General features: G+C 46.6%; 1 protein-coding gene across 2 annotated transcripts in view; it reads left to right on the top strand.

The window, feature by feature from the left end:
* Positions 1 to 24,654, top strand: part of LOC135519361 (Krueppel-like factor 7) — a 73,952-nt gene that overhangs the window by 22,699 nt on the left and 26,599 nt on the right. The window contains exon 1 of one of the 2 annotated variants that reach the window (XM_064944543.1): positions 7,225 to 7,274. The exons of the other annotated variant lie outside the window; for it this stretch is intronic. Within the exon in view, the coding sequence (XP_064800615.1) occupies positions 7,266 to 7,274 (9 nt within the window). The 5' untranslated portion in view covers positions 7,225 to 7,265. Of the gene's footprint in view, positions 1 to 7,224; positions 7,275 to 24,654 lie in introns of those variants that run through there. 2 annotated transcript variants of the gene reach the window in all.

Below are 24,654 nucleotides of genomic sequence, written 5' to 3'. Positions count from 1 at the left end.
GATGTTCCTGGTTTTGTACTTGTGAATTCAACACCTGCACCATTTCAGTAAAAAATCAGGACCTTGTTGGAATATTTCATATAGGAATGCTGTTTGACTATTCATCCTTCACTTCTCCCTTCATTGAAGTATTCACTGATCTAACATTGTTATTTAGGTGAACCCAAGGATTCCAGTACAATCCTTAGCCTGCACCAAGCCATTTCTGTCAAGTGAAATCAGTGGTAACGCTGAAGGAAGGATTGAAAGATGGAAGGGGGTACTTTCTATAGTATTACAATAGGGCAAAGTGAGCAGAGGTTGTTTTGGCACGGTGGCATCAGCATCATGACATGGCATGGAGGGGTAGTTGTAGGGGTAGTTGGAAAGGTAGTTGGAGGGGTAGTTGGAAAGGTAGTTGGAGGGGTAGTTGGAGGGGTAGTTGGAAAGGTAGTTGGAGGGGTAGTTGGAAAGGTAGTTAGATGGGTAGTTGGAGGGTAGTTAGAGGAGTAGTTGGAAAGGTAGTTAGAGGGTAGATGGAGGGGTAGATAGAAGGGTATGTAGAGCAGTAGTTGGAATGGTAGTTGGAGTGGTAGGTGGAGAGGGAGTTGGAGGGGTAGGTGGAGGGGGAGTTAGAGGGTAGTTGGAAAGGTAGTTGGAGGGGTAGTTGTAAAGGTAGTTAGAGGGGTAGTTGGAGGTTAGTTAGAGGGGTAGTTGGAAAGGTAGTTAGAGGGGTAGATGGAGGGGTAGATAGAAGGGTATGTAGAGCAGTAGTTGAAGTGGTAGGTGGAGAGGGAGTTGGAGGGTTAGGTGGACTGGGAGTTGGAAAGGTGGTTGGAGGGGTAGTTGGAAAGGTAGTTGGAGGGGTAGTTGGAGAAATAGTTGGAGTGGTAGTTACAGGGGTAGTTGGAAAGGGTAGTTGGAGAGGTAGTTAGAAAGGTAGTTAGATGGGTTGTTGTTGGAAAGGGTATTTGGAGAGGTAGTTAGAAGGGTAGCTGGAGGGGTAGTTGGAGAGATAGTTAGAGGGAGTTTTCAGGCAGGAGAGCTTGAGCCATTGTCATGCAATGTGGGTCGGAATCTATTTTAATCTTTGATGTTGCTTGGAATACCTGGGGGAAGAGCCAAGTGCTGCAGGAATGGGGGTCGTCGGTGTGTGTGTGTGTGTATACGTGTGTGAGTGCCGTAGCTATATAAAGTATTGTTCTAAAAATGTGTCAGTGTGTGTGTGTGTGTGTGTGTGTGTGTGTGTGTGTGTGTGTGTGTGTGTGTGTGTGTGTGTTCAGTACAGCAGACCGTGTGCACTCACTCACTGATTCTCCACCCATCTAAATTATTTAGGCGTGAGCTGCAGCACACAGACTTAACAGAATGGGTGGATGGAGGGAAGGAGAGTGTTCTCTTCTCCCTCCTGAGGACTTCCCAGCACAGAGCAGTCTTGCCTGACTGTCCATCCACACACACACACACACACACAAGGCAGGGTGCAACTCTGTATCTCTCTATCTCCCGTAGAGGCGACTGACTGCATTTTCAAGAAGCTGTCAGTGATCTCACTGGTCTGGTGATGCTACTGAAAAGTAGAGGGGAATGGACCCATGAGTCACAGATGCTGAGCACAGGGTGTGAAGAGGAGCTGTGTGTGTGTGTGTGTGTGTGTGTGTGTGTGTGTGTGTGTGTGTGTGTGTGTGTGTGTGTGTGTGTGTGTGTGTGTGTGTGTGTGTGTGTGTGTGTGTGTGTGTGTGTGTGTGTGTGTGTGTGTGTGTGTGTGTGTGTGTGTGTGTGTGTGTGTGTGTGTGTGTGTGTGTGTGTGTGTGTGCGTGCGTGTGCCGGCGTGTGTGCCGGCGTGTGTGTGCGCTAACCCACAGATGAGGTCATGTAGATATTTCCCTACCAGGCAGAGTTCCTGGCAATGAGGCCATAGCCACGTTCTGTGACCTTGTCAGATAAACAGGAGTCTGGAGGTAGAGGGTAGGAGAAGGGAGAGAGAGAAGAGGAGGAAGAGGGGCAGGATGAGTAGAGGAGAGAGGGAATAGTGTTTGAGGTGGAGGAGTTGGATAGGTATGACCGTCTGGGCCACCCATGATGCAGACAGGTGTGGGGCCAGCGGGGGTTCCTGTCGCCTTATGCCAACTGACGGTGGGGGAACTTCAAGTGGCTTTAGAAAACTCTCTATAAGGGAGCTACTGTACTGGAGCTGGTACCTCTGTACTAACAGGCTGGTCGGACTCGGGTGACCAGCTCCACACACCAGCCCACAGAAGAGGTGATATTAACACCTGTGTCACCTGGTGCGTCACAGAACTATCCGGAACTATCACAACTTGCCGGGCTGGCTCACCACAGAGGCAGAGAGATGTACTGTCTGTCCTTCTCATCTCATGCTGGTCCCCCTGTCTAACAGGTTGGGCCGCCTTGGGTGAACACACCAGCCCATTTCAACACCAGTGTCACATGGTGGCTACAGAACCATCATGCCACCGGCAGAGGTACAGTATTACCCCTTCGGCCCCGTCGACAAACTCTTCTGTAGTCAGGAATGAATGGAGCGGCATTCATCAGATCCCCGTCAGGAGCTTGAAGAGTCTACCGTTGTCTGTTGTAGGCCTGGGCGCCTGGAGATGGGAATTGGGTTCAAAGAGCCTTCCCTGGAAGAGCTGGAAAAGCCTGTGTGGGAGGGAGGTAGGGGGAGGGGGTAGGAATGGGACCACCCCCCACCACTTCTTTCTCAGGTGACCTCACTCTCTCTGGGCAAGCTGTTGAGGGGAAGGACTAGAGGGGGAGTGATGAGATCATTGTTATGATTTGAGCATACATGTAGTGGAGCACATGGATGTGTGTGTGTGTGTGTGTGTGTGTGTGTGTGTGTGTGTGTGTGTGTGTGTGTGTGTGTGTGTGTGTGTGTGTGTGTGTGTGTGTGTGTGTGTGTGTGTGTGTGTGTGTGTGTGTGTGTGTGTGTGTGTGTGTGTATCTGTAATCTTTTCTTTATTTGTAGTTAGGACACAGTACAGGGGAGCTTTTGTGTTTCATTCCGTAATAGTCTCCCCCATATGCAACTTCCCATCCGGACCAGTGTGTGTGGCCAGAACTGGGCAGAGCATGGTGTGGTGTGGCTCTGTGTTTGTTCGTTGCTGTGACAGATGAGATGGGATGATACCCTGGCAGAGGCAGAGGCAGAGGCAGAGACAGAGACAGAGTTAGAGACAGACAGAGGCAGAGGCAGAGTTAGAGGCACAGGCAGTTAGAGGCAGAGAGAGAGACAGAGGCAGAGTTAGAGGCAGAGGCAGAGAGAGAGGCAGAGGCATAGACAGAGACAGGCAGAGGCATAGACAGAGGCAGAGACAGAGAGAGAGGCAGAGGCAGAGGCAGAGAGAGAGACAGAGGCATAGACAGAGACAGATGCAGAGGCATAGACAGAGGCAGAGGCAGAGGCATAGACAGAGACAGAGGCAGAGGCATAGATAGAGACAGAGGCATAGACAGAGGCAGAGGCAGAGGCAGAGGCAGAGAGAGACAGAGGCATAGACAGAGACAGAGTTAGAGGCAGAGGCATTGACAGAGACAGAGGCAGAGAGAGAGACAGAGGCAGAGGGCAGAACACACAGATTGAGACGTCACTGTGTCTCAGTCTCGGCAAGAGGCTCAACCACCTTGGTCTAAAGCTCTGTGTCCCCAGGCTTAACTGAGTTGTTCTGTAAAAGACTTTCAGATAGACTTGAATGAAAATGACAGCCAGAGCTCAAAAATAAAGTATTATGCAGATCATTACACAGTAGAAGTCACAATGGTGCATTTTGACCAATAAGAATGTGTTATAGTGGAGTCTGTTTTCAGTCCAATGTTACTAACTTCACTGCTGTGTGATTTATTTTTCTCCTGTGTGTTCTGCTGCATTGATTACTGTAGCAACCCAGTTATTTAGAGAGTAGAGACGAGTGAACCCACATTTCTTAACAGCTGAGAATGAATCAAGCTCTTCGCACGTGAGCACATCTGCATGTTTCTCTTTGGTTGAATCAGTCCTAGGCTTCAAACCCTGGTAGTTCAACCCTAGGAGACTAGATCACTGTCAAAGAGGTAGAATAAATGTACGGTTAAGTGATTCCCTATTGGAGCAGAACATTTACAACACGTACCAGGATAGAATTTAGAGAAATATCTGGGAAAATATCTGACATATTTCTTAGTGTGAATGCCAGGTAGGAAACTGCCTCAGGCGGCGGATTGTGAAGGCCAGCATATCTCTCTCTCTCTCTCTCTCTCTCTCTCTCTCTCTCTCTCTCTCTCTCTCTCTCTCTCTCTCTCACCCCTGTCTCCCCCTCTCTCTATCCAACAGTGTGAGAAAAAGGAGTGTTCTGTTGTCATCAGCCTGTTAAAGTGCAGCTGTGCTCTGCATGTGTAATCACCCTGCACCTCGCTGGAAGACAATTAAAACAGTCAGCCTGCCCCCAAAAAGCTATTTCACTTAAGTTAGCCGCTGCAATTAACTGGGACGGCAAACCTGGTGCTGTGAAATTGGGTCGGATCGGCCTCAGTGTGGCGTGTCGTGCAGTTATCACACCAAACAGAGATGGCAGGGGCCAGCCTCCCCTCCCTCCTTATCTTTTTCTTTGGAGGTGAGCCCTCGGAACACCGAACACAAGTTGTTAAATGTTTTAAGCAGCTTTCCTAATCTGCGTTCTTCATTTTGTTTTGGAGGGCTTTCGGGCATTAAAAACCCCTGCTGCACAAATACTTTTGATAGTGAGGGTGTGGAGAAGAGAATAGGGGGGTGGAGGGGAGGAATGTTTGTTATCCCTGGTACCTTTTGTTCGTCAGAATAGCCGTATGTGGACATGTAAGATGGAGATTGTATAGAGTCAGGTTGATCCAACCTCCCCCTCTGTCTCACTCCTGCTGACTCCCCCTCAGGCTGGCTGGCGTGCCCACACTCGCCCACGGTGACCCCAGTCTGGAATCTACAGAGGCAGGTCTACGTGAATGTGTGTGTGTGTGTGTGTGTGTGTGTGTGTGTGTGTGTGTGTGTGTGTGTGTGTGTGTGTGTGTGTGTGTGTGTGTGTGTGTGTGTGTGTGTGTGTGTGTGTGTGTGTGTGTGTGTGTGTGTGTGTGTGTGTTTTCCCTTACCTGTGTGGAGGCCAGGACAGGCCAGGGGGTGGTGTGTTACGAAAAATAGAGGTATGTTGGTCTGAGTCAGGGCCCAAGCATGGCATCCACCACCTACACACACACACACACACACACACACACACACACACACACACACACACACACACACACACACACACACACACACACACACACAGGGGCCACCGCATCCTGTCCTGTTCAAGCTTGACCATCATACCTGGATCATTTCCGGTCCCATTTCCTGTCAGTCCGCCAGGCAAAAAGCTGCATCCACCACAACACGCATGGAGGGAAATGCATTTCCTTTTTCTACTGGTTGGACTTGATGTTGTCTCACTCTCCCAGCCTGCTGAATCCTCCGTCAGCGGGACAAGGGGACGCCAGATTGTATTTATAGATAAGCACTGAGCAGCACTGAGGTAGTGGGCCCCACAATGGACCTGTGTCACTGAGCTGGGCCCCACAATGGAGGAGCTGTGTCACTGAGCTGGGCCCCACAATGGAGGAGCTGTGTCACTGAGCTGGGCCCCACAATGGAGGAGCTGTGTCACTGAGCTGGGCCCCACAATGGAGGAGCTGTGTCACTGAGCTGGGCCCCACAATGGAGGAGCTGTGTCACTGAGCTGGGCCCCACAATGGAGGAGCTGTGTCATTGCATCACGTCAAGGCCCCTGCACTTTTGTATTCTATGTCATCGCTGAGGTTATTGCAGCTGAATCCATTTTAGTACTCCGTTTACAGAAACATGTGTTTTTTTTCTAAAACAATCTCCAAACAAATGACTCAACATCCATGCTTGCCGTGAACAAATAGGATCTGGCCTGATACAGATCAGCAATATTCCGTGGAAAATGCCTTGGTTCCTCTCACTGTCACTGACTGCTGAGCATTTTGGCTGGCCCACATGGATGTGTTCAGAAATGTGCAACCTAAACTACTCCGACTGCACACACTCACGCGGTACTGCAACATAACAGACAGAGCACAGGGGAAAGCTGACTCCTTCGTCAACCTACGGTATGGCTGTCTGGTACTGCAGTCAGTCAGGGACACAGTAAAGAGAGCGGTGTAATTATAGTAGCTAGTTCTCATGTAACTTCGTGCTCACAGCCTCACAGCGTTACTCAGAGACACACTGTAACAGGCTGGACTGTCACTCATTGTCCCTGGGACCTGAACCTAAAGAAAGGACATTCCTGGTTCCTGGATCTGAACCTAAACAAAGGACATTCCTGGTTCCTGGACCTGAACCTAAAGAAAGGACATTCCTGGTTCCTGGACCTTGAACCTGGACATTCCTGGTTCCTGGACCTGAACCTAAAGAAAGGACATTCCTGGTTCCTGGACCTGAACCTGAACCTAAAGAAAGGACATTCCTGGTTCCTGGACCTGAACCTAAAGAAAGGACATTCCTGGTTCCTGGACCTAAACCTAAAGAAAGGACATTCCTGGTTCCTGGACCTGAACCTGAACCTAAAGAAAGGACATTCCTGGTTCCTGGACCTGAACCTGAACCTAAAGAAAGGACATTCCTGGTTCCTGGACCTGAACCTAAAGAAAGGACATTCCTGGTTCCTGGACCTGAACCTGAACCTAAAGAAAGGACATTCCTGGTTCCTGGACCTGAACCTGAACCTAAAAAGAAACCTGGACACCTGAACCTGAACCTAAAGGAAAGGACATTCCTGGTACCTGGACCTGAACCTGAACCTAAAGAAAGGACATTCCTGGTTCCTGGACCTGAACCTGAACCTAAGGAAAGGACATTCCTGGTTCCTGGAAACCTGAACCTAAAGCAAGGACATTCCTGATTCCTGGACCTGAACCTCCTGGTTCCTGGACCTGAACCTGAACCTAAAGAAAGGACATTCCTGGTTCCTGGACCTGAACCTAAAGAAAGGACATTCCTGATTCCTGGACCTGAACATTCCTGAACCTGAACCTGAAAGAAAGGACATTCCTGGTTCCTGGACCTGAACCTGAACCTAAAGAAAGGACATTCCTGGTTCCTGGACCTGAACCTGAACCTAAAGCATGGACCTGAACCTGAACCCAAAGAAAGGACATTCCTTCCTGAACCTAAAGCAAGGACATTCCTGGTTCCTGGACCTGAACCTGAACCTAAAGCAAGGACATTCCTGATTCCTGGACTTGGTCCTCCAATGAACTCAGTGAGTCAGTGACATTTTACAACAGACGGGGGCTGTACTGCAGTAATGCTGTGAATCATGTTTTACCGCCATCACTATTACTCAGCATTTAGACTACGATCTAAATGAAGACCATTGAATTTAGATTTGTTCTTCTTACGGTTAATCCGGTTACTGGGACTGCAGCATGTTAAGCTGTCAGCTCTTATAGAGGTAATGGGAGGTAACTAACCATCCTGTCTGCCCTGTATGTACAGTATAGCTGAGGCTTTGCCTGAAGTCATTTATCCCAGCCTGGGCTGTGTGGTGTGTTGCTGTGGCCCAGTGCCAGCAGGCTGATAAGACTGCTGACAGGGAAATGGACTCAGTGATTGGTTGAACAAGGCTGAACAGGGCCTATCAGTCACATGCCCACTGACTGGAACAGAACAGTGTTGTAACCTGAGATCTCAATACAACCAGAGCCCAGAGGACCAACCGACACTGACCGACCCACCTCGTCCCCGTGAAACAAAACGCTTCCCTCTCTTCATTCCACTCCTCTCCCTATCTATCTTCCTCCCCTCTTCTCTCCATCTCTCAATCTCCTCCATCTCTTTCCCTCTCTCCCCCTCCTATCCTCTCCGCTGATGCCCCTTCCTTCCTTTCCCTCTCTCCTTCTCTCTATCCATCTCTCTCCCTTTGTCTCTACCTCAGTCCTCCCTGCTCTTTGTTTGTTTTAAGCCACTCCCCCTCTTGTTTTGTCTTTGTCTGAGTGTTGTATCCCCTGTCTGGCCCCTTTCTCTCCTCCTCTCATAGCAGTGCCTAATGAAGATTAGCCTGGCATATGACCCCCTGCCACACCAACACCACCACCACAGCCACACACACCATCACAACAGCCACACTATTAGCTAGCCTAGCATCCCTCACTCAGCTCAGTGTCCCCCCCACACCCCAATCCTATAACAAGCTGTTAACCCTGGGTCCCCATTCAATCGGCTTGTGAGGGGGAGTAATCCCGGCTGGGCGGTTTAATGAAAATGGCTGTATCCTGATTAGATTACCCCAGAGCTGCCAGGCTGGCCCACATTAGAACATTAGCTGCTACCATACAAAGATAAACAGAGGCTGAAGCTCCCCCCACCCCCACTAAATCCCTTTAAAGGAAGACAGGGATCTGACTCTCAGGGATCTGACTTTCTCTCTGCTGTTTGAAGCTCTATCTCTTGATGCTAAACTGATCTCTCTCCTCCACTCTTCTCTCTCTCTCTTCTCTTCTCTCTCTCTCTCTCTCTCTCTCTCTCGCTCTTGGTCTCTCTCTCCTTTTCTCAATCGCTCAATCTCTCTGTCTCTCCTTCTCTCCTCCCCAGTTTACTGACTGGGCTCAGATCACTACCAGCCTCTTCTGGATTAACCTATGTTTGAGGTGCTCCCCACTAATGCTTCCCCCCCACCCCAAACAATCCCCTGCCTTTAGTTCCACTACAACACCACCACCATGACTCTTCAGTCCTGTGGATGGGTCAGTCAGCTCAGTGAGTCAGTGGAGTTCTATGCGGACGCACAGCGAGAATGGTTACCACAAAGCCATTCCTTCAGCTTGTGTAAGGAGAACCTTACACGATGTCCCAACACAATACTGTAATGCTGGGTTGTTGTGAGTGTGCTTGCTTACTGTTCTGTCAATGAAAGGTTGCTTGCTTTTTTATCCACTACTCCCATTATGTCGAGGGACCTCTGTTGTGCCCTTACCTGCCAGCAGAACAAATGCATTTACCCAAACATTACAAAAAGAAAAGAGGATATACTGTGGAGGCGGCTGTAAACAGAGAGAAAACAGTGAATCAAATGCTCGTTTATGTTGAGCAGTGAATGCTGTTTTGACTGGCTCTCAATCCCTCGCTTGTTTGGGGCAAAATATAACATCGCACAAAGGCTTTGCCGCTGTCAATGGGCTGTTTTACTACTCTCACTCTCTTTCTGTCTCTTTCTCTCACTCTCTTTCTCTCTGTCTCTATCTCTCTCTCTCTCTTCATCTCTCACTCTCTTTCAATTCAATTCAAAGGGCTTTATTGGCATGGGAAACGTGTTAACATTATCTCTCTCTCTCTTTCTCTCTGTCTCTATCTCTCTGTCTCTTTCTCTCTGTCTTTATCTCGCTGTCTCTTTCTCTCTGTCTCTATCTCTCTCTCTCTTTCTCTCTGTCTCTATCTCTCTCTCTCTTTCTCTCTGTCTCTATCTCTCTGTCTCTTTCTCTCTGTCTATATCTCTCTCTCTCTTTCTCTCTCTCTTTCTCTCTGTCTCTATCTCTCTGTCTCTATATCTCTGTCTCTTTCTCTCTGTCTCTATCTCTCTCTCTCTTTCTCTCTGTCTCTATCTCTCTGTCTCTTTCTCTCTGTCTCTTTCTCTCTCTCTTTTCTCTCTCTGTCTCTATCTCCCACTCTCTTTCTCTCTGTCTCTATCTCCCCGTCTCTATCTCCCACTCTCTTTCTCTCTGTCTCTATCTCTCTATCTCCCACTCTCTTTCTCTCTGTCTCTATCTCTCTGTCTCTATCTCCCACTCTCTTTCTCTCATTATCTATCCCTCTTTCTCTCTTTCTCTCATTATCTCTCTCTCTTTCTCTCTTTCTCTCTGTCTCTTTCTCTCTGTCTCTATCTATCTGTCTCTATCTCTCTGTCTCCATCTCCCACTCTCTTTCTCTCTGTCCCTATCTCCCACTCTCTTTCTCTCTGTCTCTATCTCCCACTATCTTTCTCTCTGTCTCTATCTCCCACTCTCTTTCTCTCACTCTCTATCTCCCACTCTCTTTCTCTCTGTCTCTATCTCTCTGTCTCTATCTCTCTGTCTCTATCTCCCACTCTCTTTCTCTCATTATCTCTCCCTCTTTCTCTCTTTCTCTCTGTCTCTATCTCCCACTCTCTTCTCTCTGTCTCTATCTCCCACTCTCTTTCTCTCACTCTCTATCTCCCTGTCTCTATCTCCCACTCTCTTTCTCTCTGTCTCTATCTCTCTGTCTCTATCTCCCACTCTCTTTCTCTCATTATCTCTCTCTTTCTCTCTTTCTCTCACTCTCTATCTCTCTTTCTCTATTTCTCTCATTATCTCTCTCTCTTTCTCTCTTTATCTCACTCTCTATCTCTCTTTCTCTCATTCTCTTTCTCTCTTTCTCTCACTCTCTTTCTCTCATTCTCTTTCTCTCTTTCTCCCACTCTCTTTCTTTCTCTCACTCTCTTTCTTTCATTCTCTTTCTTTCTGTCTCCCACTCTCTTTCTCTCATTCTCTTTCTCTCACTCTCTATCTCTCTCTCTTTCTCTCACTCTCTTTCTCTGTCTCTTCTCTCTGTCACTATCTCTCACTCTCTTTTTCTCTGTCTCTTTCTCTCTGTCGCTATCTCTCACTCTCTTTCTCTGTCTCTTTCTCTCACTCTCTTTCTCTCTGTTTCTTTCTCTCACTCTGTCTCTTTCTCTCACTCTCTTTCTCTCTGTCTCTCACTGTCTTTCTCTCTGTCTCTATCTCTCACTCTTTTTCTCTGTCCCTCTCTCTCTCTCTTTCTCTCACTCTCTTTCTCTCTGCCTCTTTATCTCACTCTGTCTCTTTCTCTCACTCTCTTTCTCTATTTCTCTCACTGTCTTTCTCTCACTCTCTTCTGTCTCTCTCTGTCTATCTCTCACTCTCTTTCTCTCTGCCTCTTTCTCTCACTCTGTCTCTTTCTCTGACTCTCTTTCTCTCACTCTCTTTCTCTCTTTCTCTCACTCTCTTTCTCTCTTTCTCTCACTCTCTTTCTCTCTTTCTCTCACTCTCTTTCTCTCTCTCACTCTCTTTCTCTCGCTCTCTTTCTCTCTTTCTCTCTTTCTCTCACTGTCTTTCACTCTGTCTCTTTCTCGCACTCTCTTTCTCTCTTTCTCTCTTTCTCTCACTGTCTTTCTCTCTGTCTCTTTCTCTTTGTCTCTCACTGTCTTTCACTCTGTCTCTTTCTCTTACTCTCTTTCTCTCTGTCTTTCTCTCTGTCTCTATCTCTCACTTGCTTTCTCTCTGTCGCTATCTCTCACTCTCTTTCTCTCTGTCTCTTTCTCTCACTCTGTCTCTTTCTCTTTCTCTCACTCTCTTTCTCTCTGTCTCTCACTCTCTTTCTCTCTGTCTCTTTCTCTCACTCTCTTTCTCTCACTCTCTTCCTCTCTGTCTATATCTCTCACTCTCTTTCTCTCTGTCTATATCTCTCACTCTCTTCCTCTCTGTCTATATCTCTCACTCTCTTCCTCTCTGTCTATATCTCTCACTCTCTTTCTCTATCTCTCACTTTATCTCACTCTCTTTCTCTCTTTCTCTCACTGTCTTTCTCTCTGTCTCTTTCACTCACTGTCTTTCACTCTGTCTATTTCTCTCACTCTCTTTCTCTCTTTCTCTCACTGTCTTTCTCTGTCTCTTTCTCTCACTCTCTTTCTCTCACTCTCTTTCTCTCACTGTCTTTCACTCTGTCTCTTTCTCTCACTCTCTTTCTCTCTGTCTTTCTCTCACTGTCTTTCTCTCTGTCTCTATCTCTCACTCTCTTTATCTCTGTCTTTCTCTCTGTCTCTATCTCTCACTCTCTTTCTCTCACTCTCTTTCTCTCTGTCTTTCTCTCTGTCTCTCTCTCACTCTGTCTTTCTCTCTGTCTTTCTCTCTGTCTCTATCTCTCACTCTCTTTCTCTCACTCACTTTCTCTCTGTCTCTCTCTCTCTCTATAATGAGGTAATCTGTAGTCTCAGATGTCAAGTGTGTGTGTGCGTGCGTGCCTGCGTTTGTGTGTGTATAGCTTTATGAGTGTGTTTGTGAGTGACGGCTGTATTGACGGGGAGAGGAGGGGGGGGGTGATGGCTGTGATGGCTGGCTGTGTGGGTGGGGGACAGCAAGGATCAAGAGGTCATTGTTGGACTGACACGTGTTTGCTGATAAAGCGTCTGAATGGGCTTAACTCTCCCCTGCTTTGTCCTGGCTCTGACCGTCAAACCATGGATCTGGTGACCCCAGCACAACTGAGTGGGTATTTGTGTGTTTTGTGTGTACACAAACAGAAATAGCTCTCTCTCTCTCTCTGTCGGCTAGCCCACACAAACATAGGCAAAGGATGATTGACACACACACACACACACACACACACACACACACACACACACACACACACACACACAGACACACAGGCACAGCCCCCCCTTCCATGAACTGAATGTATTCATCAGCTGCAGCTGCACGCTGTCAGGGCTTAGAAGTCACTGTGTGTGTGTTTTGGGGACGCAGATGGAAGGGTCGCACACACTGTCCTTCAGTGTTACCATTCAAACACCCACACATCTCACACACACACACATACTCATTTAAAAAGCCACCCTTTATGACCCACTAATCTACTTTCCTTTACTCAGTCGAGTCAACTTGGAAAGGAAAGCTAATCCTGTCTGGACTCCGACACGGTCGTCCACCACAATACTCTGACTCACTGTGACTCACTGTTCAGTTCTTTGAAGTGTTCCGCTGTGTTGTGCTGGCCCACCTTCCCGATGACACAGTGTCACACACACACGGACGCCTCCGGGCAGTTCATTAACGATGCGGCAGGCAGCGAGCGTTGAGCGAGGAGCTCCCCCACTGGTTGGTGGACTCTGGGTGACCCTGTGGTCACATGGGCCCTGGAGGCGAGGAGGGCACACTCCTCTCCAAGGTCCAGAGTGGCTCTGCCCTGTCCTGCTGGGTTTAATTGGGTGGTAGCAGGCTGACCCCTGACCCTTGGCTGGACAGACTGGCTGAGACCGGTAGAAGAGAAGAGGCTATGGATCAGGATCAGAGAACAGTGTGGCTGGCAGGCTGTCGCCTCTGGCCTGTTTTACTGTTTTACCTCAGCAATTGGAAAACCCTCTCTCTCTCTCAGACACGCTATTATCGGTTCTATGTGTATGTGTGTGTGTGTGTGGGGGGGGGGGGTTGTAGTGACTGAGGTACATTGAAAATTATGCTTCCTCTGTCTAAAATCAGGTAACTCAACAAGGAAATTGATAACAATGTCTTAGATTTACAGTATAAATGTGTTGTATAAAATAATCCCTCTGTGTATGATAACACATGTTGTTGTCCCACTGATCAAAGGGCCTTCAGTCCAGTCACATTACAGACTACAGAGAAGGCTGTTGTGTTCCCAGCACCATCTCCACCCTGATGTAGCTGTAGGCCTGTCCCTTGCCTGGCCTCCCTCGGCTGGTTCTGCCTCAGAGATCTGAGATCTGACTAGCTGGCCCCTAGCTGGAATGCTGCCTCATATCTCACTATTAACTACACAATTCACTGCTTCACACACACACAGACACATGCACACACACACACACACGCACGCACACACGCACACACACACACACACACACACACACACACACACACATGCACACACACACACACGCACGCACATGCACACACACACATGCACACACACACACACACACACACACGCACACACACACACACACACACGCACACAAGCACGTACACAGACACACACACACACAGACACATGCACACATGCCATGCACACACACAGACACAGACACACACACACCTGATTATTGACTATACATAAATGCTCTCCTTCAGCTCCCCATCAGAGCCCAGAGCAGAGGGTTTTCATTAGGCCTCATTCAGGAGGGGAACTGGGATACATGAAGTTTCTTATTCAGTTTGGTGTGTTCCTGTGGGGAGTTAGAAAATATGATTTTAACGGATGGGGTTATGGTTATGTCAGAGAGAGTTATCAGACAACCACCGAATATAATCAGCCTTGCTTTGTTCCTCTGCCCTGGGAGGGGATGAATTTTATAGAAGCACAATATTGAAAATAATCATCTTTATTATCCCTTTTCTCCATGGGGTAGAATTATTATAGACTACAGATGGTGTCTTGTAATAATTAATATGGATATAGAATAGGTTTGACTGTGGGGTTATACAGGGGTCTGTGAGGTTTTGCCAGGAGAATTTAATATCTAGGAATGACTTTTATGGCAGAGCTATCTCTATAAATGTTTGTCTGTCTGTGTATGTGTGTGTGTGTGTCCTGTGCTGTGCTGTGTCATTAACATTTAGGTTGAGGTGTGTGTGTTTCAGCCCTGCTCTCCCCATGGCTTGATAAGTGCTGATGTCATAATAAACCTGTCTGGTTTAGTTCATGAACCTGAACGCTGCAGCCCTTATGTCCTGCCAAGATGTGTCACAAGACATCAGCTCAGCCACAACTCATTTCACCACCACTCTCACTAACATGGGATCCCACCACCACTCTCACTAACACGGGATCCCACCACCACTCTCACTAACACGGGATCCCACCACCACTCTCACTAACATGGGATACCACCACCACTCTCACTAACACGGGATCCCACCACCACTCTCACTAACACGGGATCCCACCACCACTTCTAACAACTCAGGGTGTTTAAAGAAGGGAAAAGGGAGCCTTTTATAACCTGATTATTCCAATATTTTAAGAATTGTACAACAAGGATAATGTGCAATTTACTAATTTCATCAATATGTCAACCCATTCCACACCCACTACTGTTTCACTTGACCCTGCAATCATCTTGGATATCAACGCATCCCCTCAGTTTCCTCTAAAACAAAGGCTGATAGAACACCCACATTCACACCGACACAAAGTCAAGACGTTGTCTCTTGTTTCTCTTAAAAATGTGAATGGCTTTAACTGACACGCTGCGATGGTGACACTGTGTTTTCCTCATCTCTGTGTGAGCTGTTGTCCGTCTGTTTCCTCCCCGCTCCCAGCGGAGCTAGCCTGGTGTGTGTGTGTGTGTGTGTGTGTGTGTGTGTGTGTGTGTGTGTGTGTGTGTGTGTGTGTGTGTGTGTGTGTGTGTGTGTGTGTGTGTGTGTGTGTGTGTGTGTGTGTGTGTGTGTGTGTGTGTGTGTGTGTGTGTGTGTGCGTGCGTGCGTGCGTGCGTGCGTGCGTATGGGTGCACGTGGGACAAAGACTAGAGAGGAGATGAAGAGGAGGAGGAAGAGAAGGAGGGGAGAGCAGACAGAAGCCTGGTGGCAATGTGCAGGAGGGAGACAAAGAAAGACAGATTTGACAGGAGAGGATAGGAGGAGAAGAGAGGAGGAACGGAGGAATGGAGGAGGGCCCATGGGGGACTAAAATAGTATCTCCCTCTTGGTGTTGATAGACAGCAAGAAAGCAAAAGTAAATATTGAAGCACAGTAATGAATGCGTTGCTGTCCTCCCTAATCTTCAACCCCAGAGCTGAGCTTAACTATCTGCCTACGAGTAAAGTACTTAGCCAGATTACATGAACACTAACTGTGTATTTATTGGGTACTTTCATGGTCAATTAATGCAGATAGTGAGTGACTAAATAAGGGTTGTGTGTGTACTGCAGTCTTCAACCAGTCACTCAGATAAAGGATGGAATGGGGGGATTCCCATTCAGACCTACAGCTGTCTCATCCGGCCAGGCGTTCTCCTACTGAGATAGGATACAGATGTAGAGCAGACCTGATCCTTAGCCACCCCTCGTCACATCCACATCCAGGCTGAGGAGGGATCAGCACCCTGTGTGTAGACTGAACTCTGGTCCACATGACTGAACAGAGAAACTCTCACACACACACATCTAAGGAGGGATGAAGCCCTGTGTATAAACTGAACTCTGGTCCACATGACCGTACAGAGAAACTCTCACACACACACATCTAAGGAGGGATGAAGCCCTGTGTATAAACTGAACTCTGGTCCACTGACTGTACTGGCCAGCCACACACAACATCACTGATGTTGTAAACAGACATCTGGATGGCAGATATTAGACCATAGACAATATATCTATGTATCAGACAGTATTACTGAAGCTGTATGTACTATGGGTGGACAGAAATGAATGGAGATCTGAAGTTGATCATTTGAACGAGAGAACAGAATGAATCTGCTTTATCATGTTTTGCATGTTTGCCAGACAAAGGAGGAATGTGGAGAGATGAAACAGGACAGACATAATTGATGTCGCACCAGATGAGACCAGTTCCTATTCGGTGGTAGTGATGGGGGGGGGATTGATACAGTTACATTTTTGGATAATATTATATTGATATTTGACTCCAAATATCGATTTGTAACAAAGAAAAATTATACCCTAGCCCTACTCTGTGGCATTTCAAATTACAACAATTGTCCTCCTACATACCTACAGCACTTAGATCACATCACTAACACACACTACACCAGACACCAGACATTCCTTACTCAGAATCCATGCCACTGCCAGACAATGCACAATACACTAAAACCACTCCCACTCCCACCAGCATTTATATAACTAGCGAATCCAAAAGAAATGAACCCAGGCCCAGCCGTAGTGAATTGGGGGGATAACAGTGATGTATTGATTCCTGATTCCCCCTATAAGCATGGTCACACTAAGCCCACTAGCTAAGCCAATATGACTGAAGCACACATACACACACACACACTGGAATGGCCTGAGGGTTATTTGCTGCTTGGCCATAATTCACCCAGAGCTCAAGCTAGCCCACTAATAGGGCCAAGTCCTCTGAGTGCAATCGCTCTTCCTTATTTCTCGTGTCCCCCACAACCCTCTGCTCTCTCAGTGTCCGGGCCATTTGACTTCCCTCTTCTGCACTGGCTGCAGGGCAGGCAATAGGAAGTAACACACACGTGTAATAAGACACACACACAATTACACGCATGCACACACACACATGGAATAATGCATGCACGCACACACAAACACGCAATATCAAACATGTCCACACGGAATCATGAACACACACAGAATCACACACGCACGCTTGCACATACACACACCCCTCTGTGTATTTCCTGAGAGAGGCCTTGCATGCAGCAGGTGGTGTCAGCAGTGGGATATTTTTAGGTGTTGCCAAAAGTGGCTGTGAATTCCTGATTTTCACTCACAGTCAGGTGTTTTTCTCCCCTCCTCCCCAACCTCATCTCAGAGCATTTCGTATTATTCTGTAGGTAAATCCAAGACACTCCATTTAGTATGTTATGTTACGTTTCATATGGTACTGTTTGTATTAATTTGTGGATTCCATCACCCATTTTGTATTATATGTTATGAATTCTAGCCTAGCTAGAATGGCTAACATTAGCTAGGCTAGGGGTTAGGGTTAAGGTTAGGGTTTATAAAAATAAATAAAAATGAACCTTTATTTAACTAGGCAAGTCAATAACAACAAATTCTTATTTACAATGACAGTCTACCCCGGCCAAACCCTAACCCGGACAACGCTGGGCCAATTGTGCGCTGCCTTATGGGACTCCCAATCACAGCCAGTTGTGATACAGCCTGGAATTGAACCAGGGTCTGTTGTGACACCTCTAGCACTGAGATGCAGTGCTTTAGACCGCTGCGTCACTGGAGAGCCCCAAATGAACTTGGAAAGGTTGGATAACATGCGAAGTAGTTGCAAAGTAGCTAAAAAAAAGTAGTAAGTCGTTGAAATGTTGCTAATTAGCTCAAATGAAAAAGTCCATGATGAGATTCGAACTTGTGACATTTGGGTTGCTAGATGTTTGCGTTATACGCCCACCCGTCCACCTTGACCAATCACCCTACTTTAGTTGTTTGCCTTAAGTAACCATCTGTCTTATGTAACCGTACCAAACATAACATATCATAGTATTTTGAGTGTCCCGGGTTTACATTTACTAAGTTTCATCAAGTCTATGAGATCAGACTGCTCTCCCTCATCTTACTCTTCATCTCTCCTCTTCACTCCCCTCCTCTCTTCCTCTCTCCTTCTGGTAACTGGGACCACACCTCTGTTTTTTCTCCCTCTCGTTCTCTCTTCCTCCTATTGATTTGGCTGGGGCCATATGCACGATGGTGTGATTGTCTTACAGTACACAGTGCAGGCCAGGCAGTGTGGCATTATATATCAGGAGGCAAAGACCTTGACAGGTGGTTGTTTGTTTGTCACTTGATCAAGATGTTGATCTTTCGAAATATTTCTGTGTGTAAATTCGATATCATTTTAGGGTTAGGTTAGGAATAGAAATTATATCTGCTGACTTTGCATTGATGTAATGCTGATATGCCATGCAATCCTACATCTGAGTGTTCTCTGTGTATATTAGAGTAATGCTAAATGCCTTTTATTAAACCTCTGCCATAAGTGCTGTAGGCTAGTATATTCACAAATGGCCTCTCCAAGAGATGTCATTAAAAATCGGAAATATGTATTGTAGAAGTCAACAACATTCAAAAGTCAAGTGTTGATTCTTTTTTTCTGTTAGGAGCTCAGAATTGTCCAATGCGGAGGTAGTGAATGTGTGGTTGGTGGGATGAACGAGGCCTTGCTCTCTGGTTTTAATCCAGAAACACACTCAAAAACAGGAGATGGACTCCTCATCTGCACCCTGAATGGAACATTATTCCATATATGATGCACTACTATGTCAGTGGGAATTGCAGCAATGGATTGTGGAAAGTAAGCACATCATTTTTATACCCTCGATAAATGCTGCATGTTGGAGGACAAGCGCATGACTTGACAAATGACCCTGGCGAAGGGCCGTCTGGCGCGTGACGGCAGGAGAGACGTTCATTTCCAACCAGCCATCATATCACTCCGTATCCCACCCAATCCCCGCTCCCCGCACATGCACAAACCACGCGTCAGTGGCCAGGGGCCAAGAAAAACCAGATGAAATTATCCCCCAAATTAAAAGGGCATATCTTCCTTGTCTCCACTAACAGCTGTTTAAATGTTGCTTATTCTGCACTATGCTGCGTCTATCTGCTGCTGCCTGCGCTATTCATTAGTTTTATAACCTATGTTTATTAGTCTGCCCAGGTGGCAGTGGATCAGGGCGGGAGTAGAGGTGGGGGGGTGAGGGAAGAGTAGGGGGGGTGACGTTCGCGTGCTAATTGCTTTGCTGTGAGAGAATGTGTCGGGACGTGTGCAGAGGGAGGGGGGGCTAGGGGAGGCAGGGGTGAGGGGGAAATGAGGGGCTACTGTAAGTATTGTAAGGGGGGGGAGAAGGAGTGGGGGAGGGGGTTGACACAGGTGCAGAGATGATGGAGGGGTGAGGGGGGGGGCAGAGCAATCACACAGCGGGAGTGTCTGAGTGGCCCCACTCCATCATAGACTGTTGATTAAAATTTCATTGGAGGAGACCAGTGGGGTAGGGGGATTGGGGATAGGGGAGGTTGTGGCCTGGGCAGATCAGGGAGGGGGCATTTCAGGGACATATCCCAAGCAATAAAAGCTAGCTGTGCCTCAGGACATTAAGAAGGCTTGGGTTTTGTGGTCTAAATGTAATATTTTCTGTGTTACCGCTTTATATGAAGAAAGTTCCTCAACCATCCCAGGGCTGTTTCAGTTCCAACAGTAGCTGCGGGGAGAAAGGGCTCTGAAACCTATTTTGTGTATAAAACGAGAAAGGTAACAGACATCGAAAGGTCTGTGGAGTAATGTACGTCCTGTTCAGATGCTTATCTCTTGTTTTGTCTGCTCTCTCGACCCTCTTGAACACAGAACCAAATCTCTTTGTTGAGATTGATGTTCTGAGAGAACAAACTGTTCCATTGCCAGGCCTTGTCTGCATCCCAAACAGCACCCTATTCCCTTCAGAGCACACTACTTTTGACCAGGGCTGTGGACAAAAGTAGTGTACTATAGGGAATAGGGTGCCATTCAGGACGTAGTCAGGGAGTCTTGTTTCAGATCAAAGGGAATCTCTTTTGCCACTCAGCATTGTACAGAGCTGATGTGTGTTGACTTTTCACACACGTGTCTTTCCATTTGCCATTCACCTCTTTATTGAGCTCCTTCTACTCTTTTGTTGTCTTGTGTAAGAAATCAGCCTCCAAGAGCCTCCAGTTCACTGGTTTTACGACCAGCTTTTCAAATAAAGCAGTAAAAGTACACACACACACACGCACGCACGCACGCACGCACGCACGCACACACACACACACACACACACACACACACACACACACACACACACACACACACACACACACACACACCATGCGCTCAGCTCACACACTAAAGTACTGTATCTACTGCCTCTCCCTGTAACTGGATCTTCTAAATGTCAAGAACCCTAGAGCTTTGAAGAGGGGGGATGGGGAGATTGTGTGTGTGTGTGTGTTTCAGCTGTCGTCTCCCCTTTGGCCTCCTTGACTGACATAGCATCCCAGCTTCAACACAACCTCTTCACCATACAATGGCGCCGGAGGGGATGGTTGCTGTTTTACGGGCTCCTAACCTACTGTGCTATTCTGTTTGTTTGTTTGTTACTTATTCTGTACATATTGTTGCTGCTACCATCTCTTATGACCGGAAAGAGCTCATGGAAATCAGAACAGCGATTACTCCCCTCAAACTGGATGAGGATTTTTTCTTTAATGAGTCTGACGCGAAGGATATACTGCTTCACCTAAAACCAGGCCCAAATCCCCGTCATTCGTGTGAATAAAATACAGATATACAGGGGGTGCCTTGTGAGAATTCATCGGCAAACTACCTCTACCATCTGTTCTATTGGCCAATGTGCAATCACTGGAGAATAAACTGGATGGTCTATGATTGAGACAATCCTATCAACGGGACATTGAAAATTGTAATATCTTATGTTTCACCGAGTCAGAGTTGAATGACGACACGGACAATATAGAGCTGGCTGGGTTTTCCCTGCATCGGCAGAACAGAGCAGCTACGTCTGGTAAGACGAGGGGTGGGGGAAGGGTGTCTATTGGTCAATAACAGCTAGTGTGCGATGACTCAAGGTCTCAAGGTATTGCTCGCCTAAGGTAGAGTACATCATGATAGGCTGTAGACCACACTATCTACCTAGAAGGTTTTCATCTATATTATTCGTAGACGTCTATTTACCGCCACAAACCTATGATGGCACTAAGGCCACACTCAACCAGCTGTGTAAGGCCATAAGCAAACAAGAAAATGCTCAGCCAGAAGCCTAGTGGCCGGGGACTTTAATGCAGGCAAAATTAAATCAGTTTTACCCCATTTGTGCAACCAGAGGGAAAAAAACCCTAGACCACCTTTACTCCACATACATAGAAGCATGCAAAGCTCTCTCTTGCCCTCCATTTGTCAAATCTGATCATAATTCTACACGGAAGTGTTCAGATGACACGGATGCTACGCTACAGGACTGTTTTGCTAACACAGACTGTAATATGTTCCGGGATTCATCCAATGACATTGAGGAGTATGCCACCTCAGTCACTGGCTTCATCAACAAGTGCATCGACGACATCATCCCCACAGTGACCGTACGTACATATCCCAACCAGAAGCCATGGATTACAGGCAACATCTGCACCGAGCTAAAGGCTAGAGCTGCCGCTTTCAAGGAGTGGGACAATAATCCGGCCACTATGCCGTCAGACGAACCATCAAACAGGCAAAGCGTCAATACAGGAATAAGATTGAATTCTACTTCACCGGCTCTGACGCTCGTCGCATGTGGCAGGTCTTGCAAACTATTACAGACTACAAAGGGAATCCCAGGCATGAGCTGCCCAGTGACGCGAGCCTACCAGATGAGCTAAATGTCTTTTATGCTCACATCTAAGCAAGCAACACTAAAGCATGCAAGAGAGCACCAGCTGTACCGGACGACTGTGTGATCACGCACTCGGTAGCCGATGTGAGCAAGACCTTTAAACAGGTCAACATTCACAAGGCCGCGGGGCCAGACGGATTACCAGGACGTGTACTCAAAGCATGTGCGGACCAACTGGCAAGTGTCTTCACTGACATTTTCAACCTTTCGCTGACCGAGTCTGTAATACCTACATGTTTCAAGCAGACCACCATAGTCCCGGTGCCCAAAAAAGTGAAGGTAACCTGCCGAAATGACTACCGCCCCATAGCACTCACATCTGTAGCCATGAAGTGCTTTGAAAGGCTGGTCATGTCTCACATCAACACCATCATCCCGGAAATCCTAGACCCACTCCAATTCGCATACCACCCCAACAGATCCAGATCGGCATCGCCTATTAATTAGGGACAATTTCAAATTTTCATAACAATCGGTAATGTGCAGCAAGGAGCCAAGGTAAATTGCTAGCTAGCATTAAACTTATCTTAGAAAAAACAATCAATCTTCACACAAGTTAACTACACACTGTTGATGATATTACTAGGTTATCTAGCTTGTCCTGGGTTGCATTTAATCAATGCGGTGCCTGTGAATTTATCATCAAATAACAGCCTACTTCGCCAACCGGGGGATGATTTAACAAAAGCGCATTTGCGAAAAAAGCACAATTGTTGCATGAATGTACCTAACCGTAAACATCAATGCCTTTCTTAAAATCAATACACAGAAGTATGTATTTTTAAACTTGCATATTTAGTTAAAAGAAATTCATGTTAGCAGGCAATATTAACTAGGGAAATTGTGTTACTTCTCTTGCGTTCCTTGCACGCAGAGTCAGGGTATATGCAACAGTTTGGTCCGCCTGGCTCATTGCGAACTAATTTGACAGATATTTACATAATTATAAACATAACCTTGAAGATTGTGCTATGTAACAGCAATATTTAGACGGAACGGTTCCGTATTTCACTGAAAGAATGAACATTGTTTTCAAAATGATTGTTTCCAGATTTGACCATGTTAATGGGTCGTATTTCTGTGTTTATTATATTATAATTAAGTCTATGATTTGATATATGATAGAGCAGTCTGACTGAGCGGTGGTAGGCAACAGCAGGCTCGTAAGCATTCATTCAAACTTTACTGCTTTTGCCAGCAGCTCTAAGCAATGCTTGATTCACAGCGCTCTTTGTGACTTCAAGCCTATCAACTCCTGAGATTAGTCTGGCAATACTAAAGTGCCTATTAGAACATAGTCAAAGGTATATGAAATACAAATGGTATAGAGAGAAATAGTTGACGCGTCATAATTCCTGTAATAACTACAACCTAAAACTTCTTAACTGGGAATATTGAAAAACTGAGAATATTGAACCAGCTTTCATATGTCCTGAGCAAGGAACTTAAACGTTAGCTTTTTTACATGGCACATATTGCACTTTTACTTTCTTCTCCAACACTGTGTTTTTGCAGTTTTTAAACCAAATTGAGCATGTTTCATTATTTATTTGAGACTTGATAGGTTTTATGTATTTTATGATATTAAGTTAAAATAAGTGTTCGTTGTTCATTCAGTATTGTTGTAATTGTCATTATTACAAATATATATAAATATAAATATAAATATATATATATATATATATATATATATATATATATATATATAAAATCGTCCGATTAATCGGTATCAGCATTTTTGGGCCTCCAATAATCGGTATCGGCGTTGAAAACCATAATCGGTCGACCTCTAGTGAGAATGCTGTTTATTGGCTACAGCTCAGCTTTCAACACCATAGTGCCCACAAATCTCATCCCTAATTACCCTGGGATTAAACACCTCCCTCTGCAACTGGATCCTGGACTTTCTGACAGGCCACATACAGCTGGTAAGAGTAAGCAACAACACATCTGCCACGCTGATCCTCAACACTGGGGCCCCTCAGGGGTGCGTGCTCAGTCCCCTCCTGTACTCCCTGTTCATCCACGACTGTGTGGACAAGCACGACTCCAACACCATCATTAAGTTTGCTGACGACACAACAGACAATGAATGATGAGACAGCCTATAAGGAGGAGGTCAGAGACCTGGCAGTGTGGTGCCAGAACAACAACCTCTCCCTCATTGTGAACAAGACAAGGGAACTGATCGTGGACTACAGGAAAAGGAGGGTTGAACGGGCCCCCATTAACATCAACGGGGCTGTAGTGGAGCGGGTCGAGAGTTTCAAGGTCCTTTGGTGTCCACATCACCAACGATCTATCATGGTCCAAACAAACAAAGACAGTCGTGAAGAGGGCACGCCAACACCATTTCCCCCTCAGGAGACTGAAAAGATTTGGCATGGTCCTCAAAACGTTCTCCCACTTCACCAATGAGAGCATCCTGGCCGGTTTCATCACCGCCTGGTATGGCAACTGCTTGGCATCTGACCATAATATGCTACAGAGGGTAGTGCGTACGGCCCAGTACATCACTTGGGCCAAGCTTCCTGCCATCCAGGACCTATATACTAGGCGCTGTCAGAGGAAGGACCAAAAAATTGTGAAAGACTCCAGTCACCCAAGTCATAGACTGTTCTCTCTGCTACCGCACGGAAAGTGGTACCGGAACACCAGGTCTAGGTCCAAAAGGCTTCTTAACAGCCTCTACTCCCAAGCCATAAGACTCCTGAACAGCTAATCAATGGCTACCAGGACTATTTACATTGTCCCCCCCCCCTTTGTTTTTACACTGCTGCTACTCACTGTTTATTATCTATACA

The sequence above is a fragment of the Oncorhynchus masou genome, chromosome 29 (assembly GCF_036934945.1).
Source record: "Oncorhynchus masou masou isolate Uvic2021 chromosome 29, UVic_Omas_1.1, whole genome shotgun sequence".
Taxonomy (NCBI): domain Eukaryota; kingdom Metazoa; phylum Chordata; class Actinopteri; order Salmoniformes; family Salmonidae; genus Oncorhynchus; species Oncorhynchus masou.
This window is presented reverse-complemented; position numbering and strand designations above follow the sequence as displayed.